The 18,016-nt window shown below is 47.5% G+C and overlaps 1 protein-coding gene across 5 annotated transcripts in view; it reads right to left on the reverse strand.

Moving 5' to 3' along the window:
- Nucleotides 1-18,016, reverse strand: part of LDLRAD3 (low density lipoprotein receptor class A domain containing 3) — a 276,120-nt gene that overhangs the window by 106,437 nt on the left and 151,667 nt on the right. For 4 of the 5 annotated variants that reach the window (XM_006062344.4, XM_025266218.3, XM_044929251.2 and 1 more), the window contains one exon: nt 17,005-17,139. In XM_006062344.4, coding sequence (XP_006062406.1) covers nt 17,005-17,139 — 135 coding nt within the window. The remainder of the gene's footprint in view (nt 1-17,004; nt 17,140-18,016) is intronic. The other variant, XM_025266219.3, reaches the window with a different exon arrangement.

An 18,016-nucleotide genomic window follows, 5' to 3' on the forward strand; every position in this document is an offset into this window, starting at 1 on the left:
GGTTTTCCAGGCAAGAATACTGGAGTGGGTTGCCATTTCCTATTCCAGGGGATCTTCTCAACCCAGGGATGGAACCCATGTCTCTGTGTCTCCTGCATTGACAGGCAGATTCTTTACCACTGTGCCACCTGGGAAGCCCCCCATGGGAAGCATAATGGGAAGAGACCTGATTTTTAGTGTCTGAAAAATTGGATTCCTGTCCAGTCTCGTCACTTCTAAGCTGTGTGACCTTGGACAAACCACATCACTTTCTAGATCTCTGTTGTCTCCTTTAAAAGATCAAAGAGTTTATCTAAAGTTTCTCAAGCAGAGCATTCATGGTATTTGGGGGTGGGGAGCATGATTCTTTGTGAGACCGTACCCCACAATGAAAGGCATTGAATTTCCCTGACCCCATCCACCAAATGCCAATCATGTCTTCACCACCGCCCCATCATTTTGAAATTCACCATCAGCATTTCCAAATGCCCTCTCTCCCCCCTACATTTCTCCAGGGTAACATTTTTTTAGCTCCAAATACTCCTTGCCACTGACCATACTTCCTTCCTCTTTAAGTTCTTTCTGCCTCCATAGAACCCTGATCACGCTCATTGCTCATTTCCACTTTCATGATCTATTCTCGGGGGATATAAACATCTTACAGAATCATCTAAATTTTACTACCAGATTGGGAACTAAAGGGGTGACCAAGCAGAGAACAGTGCCATCGGAGGCATCTCTGAACCGGCAGAGCCCATGAGGACCACAGTCCTGTGGATACCAGGGCAGCCATGGTCGTCACGCTGCCGGGCACACTGTCAGCCTAAGCGGGGAGCCGGGGACTTGGACGATTACCAGTCCAGTTCAGCTGGGGCGCTGTGATGCTTCTGACTTGTTCTAGCTGAATAATTTTGAAAATTCATGGTGTGGTTCTGATTCAAAGTAATTTTAATGGAAAACAATAAGGGAGAATAATGGAAACAAAACAAAGCCAACAGCAGAAAGCAGCAAAAATCCTCCTGGTTTCTGCTTCACGTTTCTGTTCATATCCCAGTTTTAAATACAGCGTATATTAAATATGATGTGAAGTCATATTTTAATGCCCTCTGTGCGAATTTTGCAATTCTAACAGGAAACACGCCATAAATTAGTCTGGGGGGACTCGTCTTTTCCGCACATCTCCAAGTGTGATTGTGTAGAATGGATGATCAGTCACTCCAGAGACTTTTTTCTGCCTTTTCTCCCAGATTCTACATCTTACAGTTTTTTTTTTTTTTTTTTTTGCTCTAAGAGATGACTCCTGCAATCGGAAGGCAAATTTTTGTTCTTCCTGATAAATCATCAAAGTTAATTTCTTCCAAACTAATCAAGATTCACACATGGCTTTTAAACTGGTGCCAGTCCTTAGGAATGGAGAGAACCATGAATGGAGGAGGGCCACTTGTTCAACGGTCCTTGCCAAGTGCCTAACATTCAGTAACAGCCGCTGAATGAATAACCGCTAATATGAATTCACCCCTGTTATTTACCAATAAGACAGCTTGTCTAAGGACATAACCAGGGAAGTTATTATGGAGACACTTTGACAGCAGAAGCCCCTCCTGAGCATCTCCCATCCCCGCTTCCTTGGCAGAGGGTCTGCCCCACGCTACTTCTATGCGAATGTTCACAGTCTGGAATGTTCCATTGCCTTTTCCACTTTTGTAGGCCAGGAACAAAGATGCCAGATGAAACCAAGCCCGGGCCCTGGCTCCTTGCTGGTAGGCAGGAAGGAGAAAACCTTGTTAGCTGTCAGAGACAGAGCATCCTGGAGAGCTTACCTGATTCTTTTACATTTAGTGTTTCCCTGAAGAGAAAAAGCTCCGGCCAGTAGCTATGGTGCTTGCTGGTTACAGAGAGGAATGCTGACCCCTGGGGAATGGAACCCGCACTCAGGAACACCTGCTCTGAGCTTTACGCTCTCTCACTTTTCCTTCTAGCAATCCTACAGCCAGCCCTTGTCATCTTGGTGTTTAAGAGACTCAGAGTGGTTTAGCAACTTGCCCAAAGTCACAGAGCTGCTAACTAGCAGAGCTGCCAGGTGACCTTACGCCGAGTCTGGGCTCTTGAAAGTGTTGGCTCATTCATGTTGTATCATGAATATGGCTAATACTACTGTAAGGCAATGGGGAGGTCTTAGAACTCAGATGGCTCCTAAATTTATACCCAAAGCCTAATGATTCTTTTTTTTTTTTTAACTTTCTCACGTTAAATGTTCTCTGTATCCTCCATGCCAACACTGGGCTGGCAGAGAAAATCAAGCTCCACCCCCTCAAGTATCTGTCTCACACTGAGGAAGTGGTGGGCATAGACTTGGGCTCAGCTTCCATCAGAAGCACTTTATGCAGCCCCTATGGGGTGACTGTGGGTGGAAGTATGGGGTGACTGTGTGACTGAGACACGACACAGCAGAGCCTGCGGGTCAGCAGCGTTTCCAGTCCACATGTGCAATGCTACCTTGGGGGCACTCGGCACACAACGGCCCCGTGAAAGCCCTCTTGGGAAACGAGGAGCCCAGTGAAGAGCTGAGGCCAATCAGCTTCTTCCCTGCAGGGAGCCCAGGGAGATGTCTTTTAACTGACCGAGGTTCTGGTTACCTACTACTGCATAACTGCCGCTGCTGCCGTGTCGCTTCAGTCGTGTCCGACTCTGTGTGACCCCATAGACGGCAGCCCACCAGGCTCCCCCGTCCCTGGGATTCTCCAGGCAAGGACACTGGAGTGGGTTGCCATTTCCTTCTCCAATGCATGAAAGGGAAAAGTGAAAGTGAAGTCGCTCAGTCGTGTCCAACTCTAGCAACCCCATGGACTGCAGCCTACCAGGCTCCTCCATCCATGGGATTTTCTAGGCAAAAGTACTGGAGTGGGGTGCCATTGCCTTCTCCGACTGCATAACTAATCACCCCCAAATGTAACAGCTCCAAACAATGGCATTTTGTTATCTCTCACAGTTTGTTTGGTTCAGGATTTCGGAAAAGGAGAGACATTTCTGGCTCAGGGTCTTGCACAGTGTTGAGTCAGACAGGGCCTGCCCAGGCATCTCGCTCTCACGGGTCTCTCCAAGGTCTCGCCCTGGACACTAGTTAGGGCTTCCTTACAACATGGCGGCCCCAGGGCAGCTGGACTGCTTACATGCTGCTGAAGCTTTCAACAGGCAGCGTTCCAAGAGCAAAAAGGAAGCTGCGTGGCCTTTCACGGTCACAGAAGTCACATAGCCAACACTTCTATCATTCTCTGTTGAACAAAGTAAGCCCGCCCAGTTTCCAGACGAAGGCTTCACTTCGTGATGGAAGGATGCCAAAGGATCTGTGGACATGCTTTAAATCTGTCACACGCAGACTGGGAGAAAAAAAGATGTAACTGAGCTGTGGACAGCATGGGGATGCGGGCTTGGGGTGGGGGGAGGGACATGCTAGACAGACACGTTCTCCAAATACACGTTTCCAGAAGGGAAGCAGACAGGCACTGGGAGGCCAAAGGAGTCTGAGGGAAACACTGTAAAAGGTTCTGAGCCACATGGGAAAGCCTGCCTAACAAATCAGCTAATGAGGACAAAGCACCTGTCCCTGGAGATTTCCTTCAGATGCAAACTGACCCAAATCTGAGGCCCACTGACTCCAGGGAAAAAAAGCAGAATCAAAGTCATGTTCCTGCCATCTGAAGAATAACTTATCACCTTGATCACACTCCAAAATCAAGATAAAAGCTCGCACAGGGTCACAACAGGCTTACAATAAGTGAGACATGAAGGAACAAAGAAATGCATGAAGTGCCTTTTCAACTGCACACCTGGGAATGCAGAGGTGCCGCCCCTACTGGGTGTATAACTGGGTTTCCCTGGTTGGCACAGCAGGGCAGTCCAGCTCAGACCTGTTTTTGCTTGAGAGTGTGAAGAGGCAAAGCACATCCAGAATGTTCTCTCTCAGGCTGCAGGAATCAGTGCCACTCAGATAAAAATCTGTGGTCTGGTGGTGGTCCATGCAAAAAACCCACAGGACATGCTGTGGGCATGCACAAACCTCTGAACTATCAGCTCAGTTTAAAAGAGACTGTGACCAATTATGCTCCAGTATCTCTCTATCCTCCCTTTCTGTCTTTGCAGATATAGACTCCTGGGTTTTAGCTGAGCATGTAAAAACCCACAATGATTAAGAATGCCTTTGTCAGCCTCTCTTGCAGCTAGCTAAGGTCACGTGACTACGTTCAGGTCTCTGGATTAGGAATGAAAGTGATTGTGCAACTTTCGGTTCATTGCCTTAAAGTGAAGCAGTCCATCTGGTCTCCCCCTCTTTCCTCCTTCTGGGAAATAGTGACCACTGGAGCATCCTTAGGGGAGGGCAGAGCTCCCTACTGGCCCAGACTGCTCATCCCTGGGATGTAATATGTGAGAGAATTCATCTTAGTTGAGGTACTTATTTCAGTTATAACCTCCATCACATTTAAGACACTGAATGATAAGGTATCTTTGTTACAGCAGCTTAGCCTATTTCCTAAACTAATACCCAGTTCCTGAACTGTCTCAAGTCCTTTACACTAAGAACCTTGTGAAAGAAAGAATCTGAGAAAAAACACTAGCAACTGGATACTAAAGATGCCCCCAAATTTGCTCATATCTTTGTTTTTCTACTTTCCCATCTTTCAAGACCCTCCTAATTGTCTGAAGTATGAAAATCTTGCTTGATTCCATGTATGATTGACACTGACCACTCTTTCAGTAGATTATCCCTCGTAACCCACTCAAGCCAGTTCAAATGAAGAAGAAGGTCTGGTCTAGGTTCCAGAGGCCTCAGCGAAAGCTAGAGATATCGGGTCTCATGAGAGCTAGAGCCAAGACTTGGGAAGCCATCCAAGATAAAGCCCATACTCTATCCATCTCTCTCTGGGGACTACCACCTCAGGCCTCTTAGATGTCTCCTAAGCAAACATCGTGTAGAGATAGGACACAGCCATGTGGAAGACAGTTGGGAAGGGCAGACCAGTGCCCTTCTGCTGTGAATTCTGCCCCTCCCACCTGTGGCTTCCACATGGCTGGGTCCTATCTCTACACAATGTTTGCTTAGCTTCCTAAGGCTGATTCATTCAACCCTGAGCTTCTGAGCTTGAGAGAGTCATTCTGATTCACTGCTGGCCAGCCCAGGAACTGACTGGCCGTGGGTCAGGTGTCCAAGTCTAGTTGAGTCAACAGTGACTGAGGTGGTTGGGAACGACCTTGAAAAGCAGAGGGCTGGCCCTGCCGGAGGTCATGAGTGGAGCAGACAGTCTAGAAGGAGCTGAGGGCAGAGCAAGGAGCATGACATCCAATATACTTTGGCCCCAGAACACAAGGAGCATTAATGTCGACATACTGTCAGATGCAGGGGCTTCATGGGACATTTCTCAGGTTAGTATTATTGGTCAAAGGAGTGGTTCAGTACTTCTGGTCTTCCTCTCTAGCTGAAAATTAAGCTATTAGGGAACAGAGCAGCTTCAGGGCATTTTCCTGATTTCTCAGAGCACCCAGCAGTGCCCCAGCAAAAGAAGACCTTCGGTAAAAGCCAACCCTGATGGTAATTTGAGCAGCACACACATTTCAGAAGGCACAAGACCTCAAGGAAGGGAACTCAGAGAAGGGGAACATATATAAGAATCATATTGCAGCATTCCAGGACCAAACAGTAACCAGACTGATAAGCTGCTGAGTTTCCAGAAAGAAACAAGGAGAGAACAAGAAAGGGGTGCTGGAAGCATTTGGGGGCTGCAGCAAGATATTTGCAACATCAAAGCAAGAGCTCTCAGGTAGCCAAACCAGAGCCCCTCCAACCACCCCCACCCCCAAGAAAGAGAATTACTGGATTGTGTAACCCAAGGGAGATTTTCAAATCAAGGGTGGGGGCTGGGGAATCTCCAGAGCATGGCCATCATCTAACCTCCCAAGCTACTCTCACGCTGGAGGATTCACAGAATCTGTCACTCCGCAGTCTCATTTACAATATCTGCAAGTCTCAATTAGATTTCCTCTGCCAGTGGGACCACAAAGCTCCGTAAGATCCACAGAGGATCAGAATCCTCATCACAGGCAATGATAACCAGCCCCTCCTGTGGATTCCGTCACCAGAGCAGAACATCTCATTTCTCCTGATTTTCCTCCTCCGGCTCCACCTTCCAATTGAAGCATGCAGGCAGGGGGCCTGCACAAGCCAGCCTCAACCCCCCTGACAGCTTCACCCCCCACCCCACACCAGACAACCCCACCGCACTCCACACACAAGCACACACGCTGCTCTGGCCATTCGGAATCTCTGCCTCTGAATATGCTGTTCCCTCTGGCTAGATGCCAGTCTCATGCTTGTTTCTGGGTCCATTTTTATTTATCCTTAATGTCTGGACAGAGATTTCATCCTCTGAAGTCTTGCCATATTCCCCTAGGAAAAACAGTCACCCCTCAAGGACTAGTCATGTCCTCGTGTCTCGGCAAGCCATGCTCCTCCTTCCCCTATTACAGCATTAATCATGTGCCTGAGCATGCTAAGTTGCTTCAGTCGTGTCCAACTCCATAGACGGACACGACTATAGAGGACTGTAGCCCACCAGGCTCCTCTGTCCATGGGGATTCTCCAAGCAAGAATATTGGAGGGGGTAGCCATGCTCTCCTCCAGGGGATCTTCCTGACCCAGGGATACACTTCAGGGTGATTATCCACAGGGCATTGTTTCTCCCTTACTGACTATGAGCAAGTGCACTCTGATCGAGCTTTGTGTTTCTTCCAGAACCCAGGGGGAACCGGGCAGTAACAGGCACGGTGCAAATGATTGGTGTTTGATGAAGGTAAGGAAGAGTCAAGATGGTAAAAGGGTGTTGGGTGGGAAGCTGAGGGCCACAAGCGTCCACAGACAGACAAATGTCCCCCGCACAGTCAGACCGCACAAGACGGCTTGTCCCGAGACTCAAAAAACTTGCAGAGAGCCCCACACTGGGTCCCCCTGCCTGGAAACTTGGTCCATCTGCCTCGGGAAGAGACACGCTCTACCAGGTGTCCAGGCAGGGGTACAGAGGGAGGGACAGATGGGGACAGAAGCCAGGAGATGCAAAGAGAAAGGGGACCTGTGTGGGGAGTCAGGGAGACTGGAGAAACAGCTCGGAAGATGAGCACGCTGGCTACGAGATCAGGAAGCAATTACTCTGAGGAGTAGAGAATCATTCGGACTTGCTTCTAAATGAGGGACATGTTAGAAATCTCAAGCGCCTGCTGCAGTGGGTAAAGGGAAGGAGGCGTCCGTGAGACAAACACTCAGTTACTAAGAAGAGAGCCCCACAGGTACAGAAAGGCGCAATCGACCTCTCAACCTCCTTCTGGCTCTTCCACTGAAGTCAGCATTTCTGCCTCTCCCAGCCCAGCTGGGCTTTCAAAGTCTCAAATTAAAAGTGGAAAAAAGGCTTCTACATTCCTCCTGTTAATCGTACCTCCAGCAGTTTTACTCTAGGTGAGGCCAAATAAATTCTTTCTGAGTGACGACTCTTTCCCAGGGTCCCTCTAATGAGGCTCTTGACATCATCTGGCGACACGAGCTTTGCAGTGAATACTGACCGCCCATCAAATTCTAGGTTGTGACTTTTGGGGCTGGATCCCCTAACCCCAGGCTACTATTTTATTTTTTAACTATACAAAGCTCTTCTCCATTCATACTTGAAAAACAAAACAAAAAATTAGCACTTCTCCCATCTCACGCCCTCCATGATTTCTTTACATGTCTTTGGCTACACGTCACTTGGTTTCATTTTGCGACAGAAAGCCAAGGTCTCTTCCAAAAGCGTAAGCTCCTTTTCCTCTCAACTACCCAGGCCAGTTGCAGGGCTGGGGAGCTGGAGTGGAAGAGCAAAGAGCAGGCCTATCTGGAAAATACTACAGCAGGTTCTCCGGTCCCATAAAAATAGCATCCCCATGGAGACCTGCTGTGGGCCCTTTCTACCCCTGGCCAACCTCATGGAGTTTATCATCAAAGCTCGGCAAAAGTGAAAATGAAAGTGAAAGTTGCTCGGTTGTGTCCAATTCTCTGCAACCCCATGGAATTCTCCAGGCCAGAATACTGGAGTAGGTAGCCATTCCCTTCTCCATGGGATCTTCCCAATCCAGGGATCAAACCCAGGTCTCCTGCATTACAGGCAGATTCTTTACCAGCTGAGCCACCAGGGAAGCCCAAGAATACTGGAGTGGGTAGCCTATCCCTTCTCCAAGGGATCTTCCTAAGCCAGGAATCCAACCAGGGTCTCCTGCATTGCAGGTAGATTCTTCACCAGCTGAGCCACCAAGGAAGCCCCCAACTAGCAATGCGAGCTGCCGATACATCCTGGGGCCACCACCCTGTCCTCCCCACTGTCATCACTACCCCACAATCATCACTGTCACACATCCGGTGCATGACTCAGTTCAGTTCAGTTCAGTCACTCAGTCCTGTCCAACTCTCGAAGATCCCATGGACTGCAGCACGCCAGGCCTTCCTGTCCATCACCTGGAGTTTACTCAAACTCATGTCCATTGAGTCGGTGATGCCATCCAACCATCTCATCCTCTGATCTCGTCCCCTTCTCCTCCCGCCTTCAATCCTTCCCAGCATCAGGGTCTTTTCCAATGAGTCAGCTCTTCGCATCAGGTGGCCAAAGTACTGGAGTTTCACCTTCAGCATCAGTCCTTCCAATGAACACCCAGGACTGATCTCCTTTAGGATGGACTGGTTGGATCTCCGTGCAGTCCAAGGGACCCTCAAGAGTCTTCTCCAACACCACAGTTCAAAAGCATCAATTCCTCAGCACTCAGCTTTCTTTACAGTCCAACTCTCACATCTATACATGACTACTGGAAAAACCATAGCCTTGACTAGACTGACCTTTGTTGGTAAAGTAATGTCTCTGCTTTTTAATTATGCTGTCTAGGTTGGTCACAGCTTTCCTTCCAAAGAGGAAGTGTCTTTTAATTTCATGGCTGCAGTCACCATCTGCAGTGATTTTGGAGCCCAAGAAAATAAAGTCTCTCACTGTTTCCATTGTTTCTCCATGTATTTGCCATGAAGTGATGGCACCAGATGCCATGATCTTTGTTTTTTGAATGCTAAGTTTCAAGCCAGCTTTTTCACTCTCCTCTTTCATTTTCATGAAGAGGCTCTTTAGTTTCTCTTTGCTCTCTGCCATAAGGGTGGTGTCATCTGCATATCTGAGGTTATTGATATTTTTCTCCCATCAATCTTGATTCCAGCTTGTGTTTCATCCAGCCCGGCATTTCACATGATGAAATCTGTGTATAAGTTAAATAAGCAGGGTGACAATATATGGCCTTGACCTACTCCTTTACCAGTTTGGAACCAGTTCGTTGTTCCAAGTCCGGTTCTAACTGTTGCTTTTTGACCTGCATACAGATTTCTCAGGAGGCAGGTAAGGTGGTCTGGTATTCCCATCTCTTGAAGAATTTTCCACAGTTTGTTGTGATCCACACAGTCAAAGGTTTTAGCGTAGTCAATGAAGCAGAAGTAGATGTTTTTTCTGGAACTCTCTTCCAGAGAAGAAGACTGCCATGAGTGCCCATGGAGAAAATCCAAGATCCTTAATGTGGCTCCACTTCACCACACCAGACCGCTGCTGATGGCACCAACTTACTTCCAAGTTATTCCTCTCCTGTCCGCCAGAGGGCGCCACGTGGTTTGTTTGTTTGTTTTCCCCAGTCCTTCAAACGCACCAAATGGCCGATTCTTTACCATCTGAGCCATCTGGGAAGCCCTCAAATGCACCAGGCTATCACCATGCTCAATCCTGGATCCTACAGCCTATAGTTCCTTCTCCCCAGAAGGTTCCTTCCCCCCCACCTTCCCCTCCTCTTGTCCAATTAATTCCCCTTATCTTCCCTGTTTCATCATCTTTAGCATCACTTTCTCAAGAAGGTCTCAAATTCCTTCATTTCCACAGCATCCTGCCTCTGCCTTTCTCACACACTCCTCACACCAGTAACCAACTCAATGCCTATTTTTCCTACCGGGATGTAGGTGTCAACAGAGCAGAGATCACACTTGTCTTGCTTCCTATTGCCATCTTCCATTCTAAGATCCACATTCCCCCTCTCCTATTTTAACATTCTAAAACTGGGACGCATCTTAAAATCAATAGTCCATCATAACTGAATTGTCAGCATTTCCTCTTTCTCAGCAAAACATAAAACAATAGTGGGCCTTACACTTGATGGCATCTTGGTATTTGTCAAAATAAGGTATGTCCCTGTGTCTAATGGGCCCAGTGCCCAGCACATAGCAGCCGTCAATAAATTTTACGTGATAAATACACACAGACACACACACATTTCCCGAGGACCTGATATTAGCCAGGTTTTGCTATATAACAAACACACTTTAAAATCTCTGGCCACAGCAGAGATTTAGTGTCTCACCCATGGGTCTGCAGGTGGGCTGCATCTTTGTGGCTTCTGCTGGGACTGATCCCAGGCTGTGACTTGGGTTCAGTTCTGACCCATGTGTCACTTTTCCTTGGACCAGTAGTCTGGTCGTCTCATGGCAGACATTAGAATGAAAGAGAGCAGGCACGAGGGCCCGGCACATGCCAGGCGCCTTTATCATCTGTCCGCCAACATCCCACAGTCAGAGCAAGCCTGGCATCTGCAGGTGGGGAACCTCCTCTGGCCACTGTGCCAGGTCACAGGGTAGAGGGAGGGACCGAAGACCTGCAGAGAAGAATCCACCCACCGTAGGCCCTGCATGGAGGAGAGATCTGGGAAGGGACACCACACCACACATTTCTGCAGCACCGAGGGCCAGCTCACACACTGGACAAGACAGAACACGGCCCTGCTCACCATGCGTGAAGGCCCCTGCGTTAGCAGTGGCCGTCCCAACGGCTCATCCCTCTGCCCAGCGGCCGCAAGGAATCCTCCTTGATTCCCTTTGCTGTCAGGCTTTATTTGAGGTATTTATTTAAGAGCATAACTAAGAAGCAATCACTACCCTGAAATCTTTCTTTCTGCAGCTAATTATCCATTGTAAGGCTAGGCTCCAGCTCCCAATCTGAGTGGGTGACTGGCTAGTTTATTTACTAAAAATTTTTTTAATTGAAATATAGTTGATTTACAGTAACGTGTTAATTACTGCTATACAGCAAAGTGACTCAGTTACACATATATATTCTTTTTTAAAACATTCTTTTCCATGATGCTTTATCATAGGATACTGAACACAGTTCTCTGTGTTCTACAGTAGGACCTTGTTGTTTGTTCATTCTCTATATAAAAGCTTATATCTACTCTCCCCAGCCCCCAACTCCATCCCTCCCTCAACCCTTCGCCCTAGGCAATCCTCAGGGTGGCTGGCTAATTTAGGTCGTCTAGGGCTTACAACCAGACGGGAGAAGACCCGAGTGCCACCGTCCTAAGGTGCCCAGACAGCAGAAGTGCTGATGGTCTTGGTCAGGACTTGCTGGAAAGCCGGAGGCGTTCTGGCACCCTGATTTCAGTCTCAGAGCTGCTGTGGAGACAGAGTTAATGAGGCCTGCACACCGAGTACAGAAAATGAACATCTCAAAATGCACGCTGGGAGACGGCCCATTAACCACGCATGCCTCGGCCCAGCGCTTTCCCCACCAGGAGGAGGCCCGCTCGACTGTCCTGATTCCAAGAAGGCCCCGAGCATTTTCACGACTCCCTTACATCCTCACCTCCCTTTGATTTTGCACTCTGCTCACTTCTTAGCAGTTCCACATCCCTCTGTCTGTCTTTCTGCCGTGGCACTTGGCACAGGGCTGTGCTGTGCCTCAGTGTGACTTCCTGAGAGCCGTATGCCCTTGCTAGGGCTGCGGTAACCAAGTGCCACCAACTAGACGGCTTCAACAAGACATTTTCGGTCTTGTGGTTCTGGCACGCTGGCTCCTGCTAGGGGCTGTCAAGGAAAATCCGTGTCTCTCTGTCGGCTTCTGGAGGTTTGCTGGCAATCTCTGGTGTCCCCTGGCGTGTAGCTCTATCACCCAAGTTCCGTCTTCATGTCCCTCTGTGTGTGTGGCAACACGCCCTTTCGATAAGGACATCAGTCACACGGGACTAGGGGCACATCCCCCTGCAGTGTGACCTCACTGTAATTTCAATGCAAGGACTCGATTTCCAAGTACGGTCACATCCTGGGGTTTAGGACTTCCACATATGAGCTATAGGAAAGAACATAATTTAAGAGACTCCAAGACCACTTCCGTATCCCCTGCATAGAGTTCAGGGCCTGGCACCTGGGGGCACGCCATCACCTGCCTCCTGACCAAAGTGCCAAAAAGGACAGCTCATGTGCTCTCTCTCTGTCTCTCACACACGTACACGCACACGCCCAATCCTACAGAAGAAACAGGACAAAGCCGTCACTGTTAGCTTCTGGTGAGGTGCCCAACCTCATGGCCAGCTTTCCAAATTCTTCTCTAAGCATTATCACCAGGATACAGCAAGCGAGATAAAGAAACTGCAACCCAAGTGCCAATACACTCAATTAACTACCCTGGCACTGTGGCTTCTTCAAAAGAGCTTAACTCCCTAGCATTCGTTACCCGGGGGAAGGTGGGCAGGCCTCATTAGTCTTTCTGACTGAGAGGGGAACTTGAATACAAAGAGAGGAATATATGCCAGCCTCATACACAACCTCCCCTCTGAGCTCAAGGGACCAAGGCGGGACAAGGTCTGCTGTTGCTGGTCCCAGGACAGTGGTACCCAGACAACCATAGCACAGGGTGATGGAGAACGTTAACTCGTACCTCAGAGGACCTAAGTTCCCGGCTTCATTGCCCACTCGCTGTGTGGTCATGCCACAACTATGGAACCTCTCTGTTCCTCGGGTTCTTCCTCTAGAAAAATGAGGGTCATTTTCTGTTCCTGGATCCTCCTGTCACAGGGATTTGGTGAGGACTGAGTAAGAAAATGTAAGTCAAATGCTTGGAATGGGGCCTGCCACTTAGCGCTTAGTGTGATGGCTATTCTTGTAAACACCCTGTCTGATCTCTGTCCAAAGGACTGACCCTCTCTCACCATCACCTGAGTCTTCATAAGCTCTCTGTGACTGGAATGATCAGAAGTGGGGCCCACATAAGAGGTATTCATGGTGTCCATTTTCTAGTATGGCATAGCAAATTACTCTGAAACCTACAGGCTTAAAAAAAAATGTTCATTATCTCACAGTTTCTGTGGCTCAGAAATCCAGGAGTAGCTGAGCTCTGCTTACTATAGTTAGAGAAGGCTACCATCGTGGTTATCTCCTGGGCCGCAGAGAGTTCAAGGTTGGACCAAGGGAGAGGCCAATTTGGGGCCCACGCTTGTGGTTAGTGGAGGCCTCAGTTCCTCACGGGCACTTGGTTGGAGTTCCCTGCCACGCAGGCCTGTCCGTGGCACAGCTCACATCATGGCAGCTGCCGCATTAGAGTGAGCGAGACGGTAAGAAAAACAGACGCGGGGTCTTTTGTAATCTTACATTGGAACTGACATCCCATCGCTTCTGCTGCTATTTTCTTTGTTAAAAGTGAATCACAATTTATACACCTGTGTTCGCAGCAGCATGACTCACAATAGCCAAAAGGTGGGAGCAACTCACGTGTCCATCAACAGATGAATGGATACACAAGATGTGGTACTGGCGTACAATGGGGTGTGATACAGCCTCAAGTAAAAAGGCAGACAATTCTGACGCATGCGACAGCGTGAACCTTGAAGACGTTATGTGAGTGAAGCAAGCCAGTCACCAAAAGATAAATACGCTGTACGATTCCATTTACAGGAGGTATCTAGAATAGTCAAATTCATGAAAACAAAGTAGAATGGCAGTTGCCAGGGGCTGGATGAGGAGGAATGGGGAGCTGTTGTTTAATGGGCATAGAGTTTTAGTTTGGCAAGATGGAAAAGTTCTGGAGATTAGCTGCACAATAAGGTAAACTGTTGAACCATTTATTTAAAAATGGTTAATATGGTAAATTTTGTGTCATGTGTGGGTGTGTGCATGCTAAGTCACTTCAGTCACATCCCACTCTTTGTGACCCCACGGACCGTAGCTCCAGCAGGCTCCTCTGTCCATGGGATTCTCCAGGCAAGAATACTGGAGTGGGTTGCCATGCCTTCCTCTAGGGGATCTTCCCAACCCAGGGAACGAACTCTCATCTCCTGCATTGCGGGCGGATTCTCTGGCCAATGGACCACCTGGAAAGACCCTGTTATGTGTAATTTGCCACAATTGGGAAAAAAAGCAAGTCACGAGGTCCAGATGACATGCCAAGGGATGGGATTATACCAAGACATCAACCTTAGGGGCTGGGGAAAAAGAAGGCACAAGGCCCAGATCACATGCAAAGGGATGGGATTATACCAAGACATCAACCCTAGGGGCTGGGGACTGCTGAGGGTGGCCTGCCATCCTCAGTCATGCATCCAAAGTTGGCAAGAATCTATGGGTTCAATTAGGACTGAATCCAGCGTGTTTAAGACCACCTAGGTGCTGGCCACAGCCAATTTGTGCAGAGCAGCACCTGCTGACCCTCAGATGCACCCTCTCAGGGAAGGTTCCTAAGCAACAGAAAGTCATTTCCAAAGACTGCTCCAAAGCCACTGCTTGCGGAATTACCTTGTAATGGTTTACACTTCCCATCAGTGAAGCCCCAACTAAAATTCGATTCCACCATAGTGTTTGGTCTCCAATACATCCCATCTGGAATTGAGAGGTACAGTAATGACTGTACTTTCATGGTCCCATTCCTGCCTCCGAGTCCTGGCAGGGTTTGTTGCTGCTTTGCAAGGCCACATGTAAGGAAAGGAAGTAAACAGGGACGAGAGGAAGAAGAGAGGAGAGGCGCACACAAAGCTGGAGTCTCTCAGTGGAGACACGACCTTTTCATACCCTCATCAAATTAGAGGAAAAGTATTTCAAGCACCCTGCTTCCTGTCTTGAGGTCAGTTTTCTCCATTCCATCAAAATAAGCATCGTAAAATATCATTTTATTTTCCCACATCAACTGGAAGCAATGATGTAATTTCTGAGGGCTGGAAGCCCAGCAGCTTGGGATGTATTAATATTTTGACTAAAGGAGTTCATGTACAGAAGGTGCCCAGCACAGTAGCTGGTACAGGGCGGGGATCGATAAACGTTAGCTATTATTAAGATGACAATAGGTCAAATCCTACACAATATAGTGTCTACTCAAGATGCCTCTGAAATTCTTCAGGAAGACATTTAAAAGCCCTGGACGGGTCAGGGATTCCCCCCGCACGGGCACACTGGTGTTCCTTTCAGCAGCAAAATTAGCAGTCGGTTTACATTTAGAAGCTGCCTGACAGAGAAAAGCATACCCTTCAATACTAGAATTGCACTCAGAGCACAGGGACATTCATATCGCTAATGGATTTTAGTGGTTCACAGATTTTTGCGTGAATTCAATTTACGTGGAGGGCCTATTAAAACACAGATTGTTGCTGGACTCACCCCTAGGGTCCGTTCGATGGGTCTGGGTACAGCCTGAACTTTGCTGTTAAGAGTTCCCAAGTGATGCTGATCCTGCTGGTCTGAGAACTAAACTTTGAGAGCCACTCGTGAGGAGAGGACACAAGGAGGGGATTTTTCTAGGCCAGGATAATCAGAGGCTAACTCTGCCCAAGACCCACCTCCCAGAGCTGCTCTCTGTACAAATTTTGGCAAAGTCCAAGTAGATACAGATTTTGCCTTTTCTCATCTATGGACCTCAGGCATATGGAATGGATTGATCATGAGCCTTAATGCGTGGCCCACTCTCACCAGGGCTCTATGCATGGCCCATCTGTTCATTCATTCATCATTCTTAACAATGTAATAAACACCTACTAAAAGCCAGGACCTTGAAAGGAACCTCCATTTAACTTCATCCTACCTCCCAACCACTCTACCTCCCAACATATGAGTTAAGCAGTTATCCATCCTTATCTTGGTTTTCTTTTTTGCAGCATTATTAAATCTGTAATCAGTGATACAATCATAGAGTGGCATACTGAATAACGGTCAAAACAAATAATCTCTACCAGGAAAATAATATGGGTGGATCACAACTTAATACTAAGTGAGAAAAATAAGGATTGCATATGGATGATACCAGCTGATAACATTAGAAATATATACTTTTTAGGATGCCTTAAAATTGACATGCATTTTTAAAATCGTATTTTTTTCTAATCACTGAAGAAATACATATTTCTTTTCAGGAAAAGAGTCAATGAATAAGAAAAGGTATCCGGTCAGTTTTAACAGGGGAGGATATGACCCCTGAGTGTCCTTCTGGGTTCCCTAAAAAGCTCATCTTTCCATCCCCAAATGCATCCTTTGGTTTCCATTCAACAGCTCTGAGAGGAATAGGCAATTCACACAAGAGGAAACGAAGTAGTAAACAAACACCCAGGAGAAAATGTTAACTTAGCTCATCATCAGAGAAATGCAAACTAAAGCATTTGGGGAACTATCATTCTATGACTACTAAATCAGCCAAAATAGGGAAAAGAGGACAAGAGTGAACTCTTGGGATATTACTGTAAACCTGATACACACAGATAATACCAGCAGCAGCATAAAAATTTTTTAAATTTCCCAACAGCTATATGATGAGATGTAGTCATGAACTACGCAGATGTCTTACTCCGTTGAATTTATCCTGAAGAAGTAACTCAATGGAAACACCTCGGTGGCTCCCAACAATGCAACTACTTAGAAAACCATAGTAGAGACCACTGTCACGGTATGCAGTGCAGCTGGGCAAATTATAATTTTGAAGAGAAAAATGTGTATTTGCTATTTAATGCATGAGAAATATGAAGTACAAAATGGTAGGTGGGCTATGGTTAAAACCATGTGTACGAGAGCTGCGTGGGAAGAGCAGAAATGAACACAGCTGTTGTACTTGGAGGTGGGATGGGAGTTGCTTTCTTCCGTGTTACTGTGGTGTGGTGTCGTAATTTATTTATTTTTTTAAGAACCTGGGAGGCTCCTACCTTGAGAACTCTCACAGCTTTCCTCGTCACTGTTGTCTTGACAGTTATTCTGCCCGTCACAAATGAAGCTCTTGTCAATGCAGAGGCCATTCTTGCAGTGGTAGCGAGCAGTGGAGCAGAGCAGAGGGTTTGCTGCTGTGAAGGGAGAACAGAGCAGGTCACCAGGGAGGTTAGCCAGTCCCCTTGGGATGCCCAGAACCTTCTCCATCTAGGGGTATGTCGTGCTCTGGAAGCAGTGAACTCAGCTCGGATGGCTGTCTCAAAGCCTGTCCTGAGAGACTGGTCAAGCAATGACTTGGATAGGGCAAGACTGACTCTGTCCCATTCTAAAAGCTCCTTTTTCTGCTATACCACAGGTTTTTGTTGGTTATCCATTTTAAATACAGCAGTGTGTACATGACCAATATTATGTGCCAGCCTGGATGGGAGGGGGGATTTGGAGGAGAATGGATACATGCATATATATGGCTGAATCCCTTCACTGTTCACCTGAGACTATCACAAATTGCTAATTGGCTATTCACCAGTACAAAATGTTTTTGGTGTTAAAAATAAAACTTACATTAAAAAATAAATTATTTGAAAAAAAATAGAAGCTTCTTCCAAAGCATCATGCTGGTGCCCTATAAGCATACCAACATGGCCAGAGGGCAATGCCCAGCCCCAACTGGTCCACCTCGAGGTGGGTCAGCAGCCTCTGAGGGGTCTAAAGCAAAACTGGAATCTCCCAGGAGAGTCAGGAATGGAACAGTCAGTAACATAAGGACACACAGAGAAAAGCAAAGATGGAAGGAGAAGTTGGGCTGGGGATCCATGAACCTCTGCCACTGACGGAGCAATGGCACACGAAATCCAGGGGCTATGTTGGATCCTACTGGTTCCCTGACTATAGACCTTCCCGGTAAGTCCTGTGTTTCTCCAGCTCACCCAGGTGAGCGCAGTGGTCTACTTTGCAAAAAACAAAAACAAAAACCATTAACCCACTTGGTCAGCCTGAGTGGCCCCCAGATAC

The sequence above is a fragment of the Bubalus bubalis genome, chromosome 16 (genome assembly GCF_019923935.1).
Source record: "Bubalus bubalis isolate 160015118507 breed Murrah chromosome 16, NDDB_SH_1, whole genome shotgun sequence".
In the NCBI taxonomy this organism is placed as follows: Eukaryota; Metazoa; Chordata; class Mammalia; order Artiodactyla; family Bovidae; genus Bubalus; species Bubalus bubalis.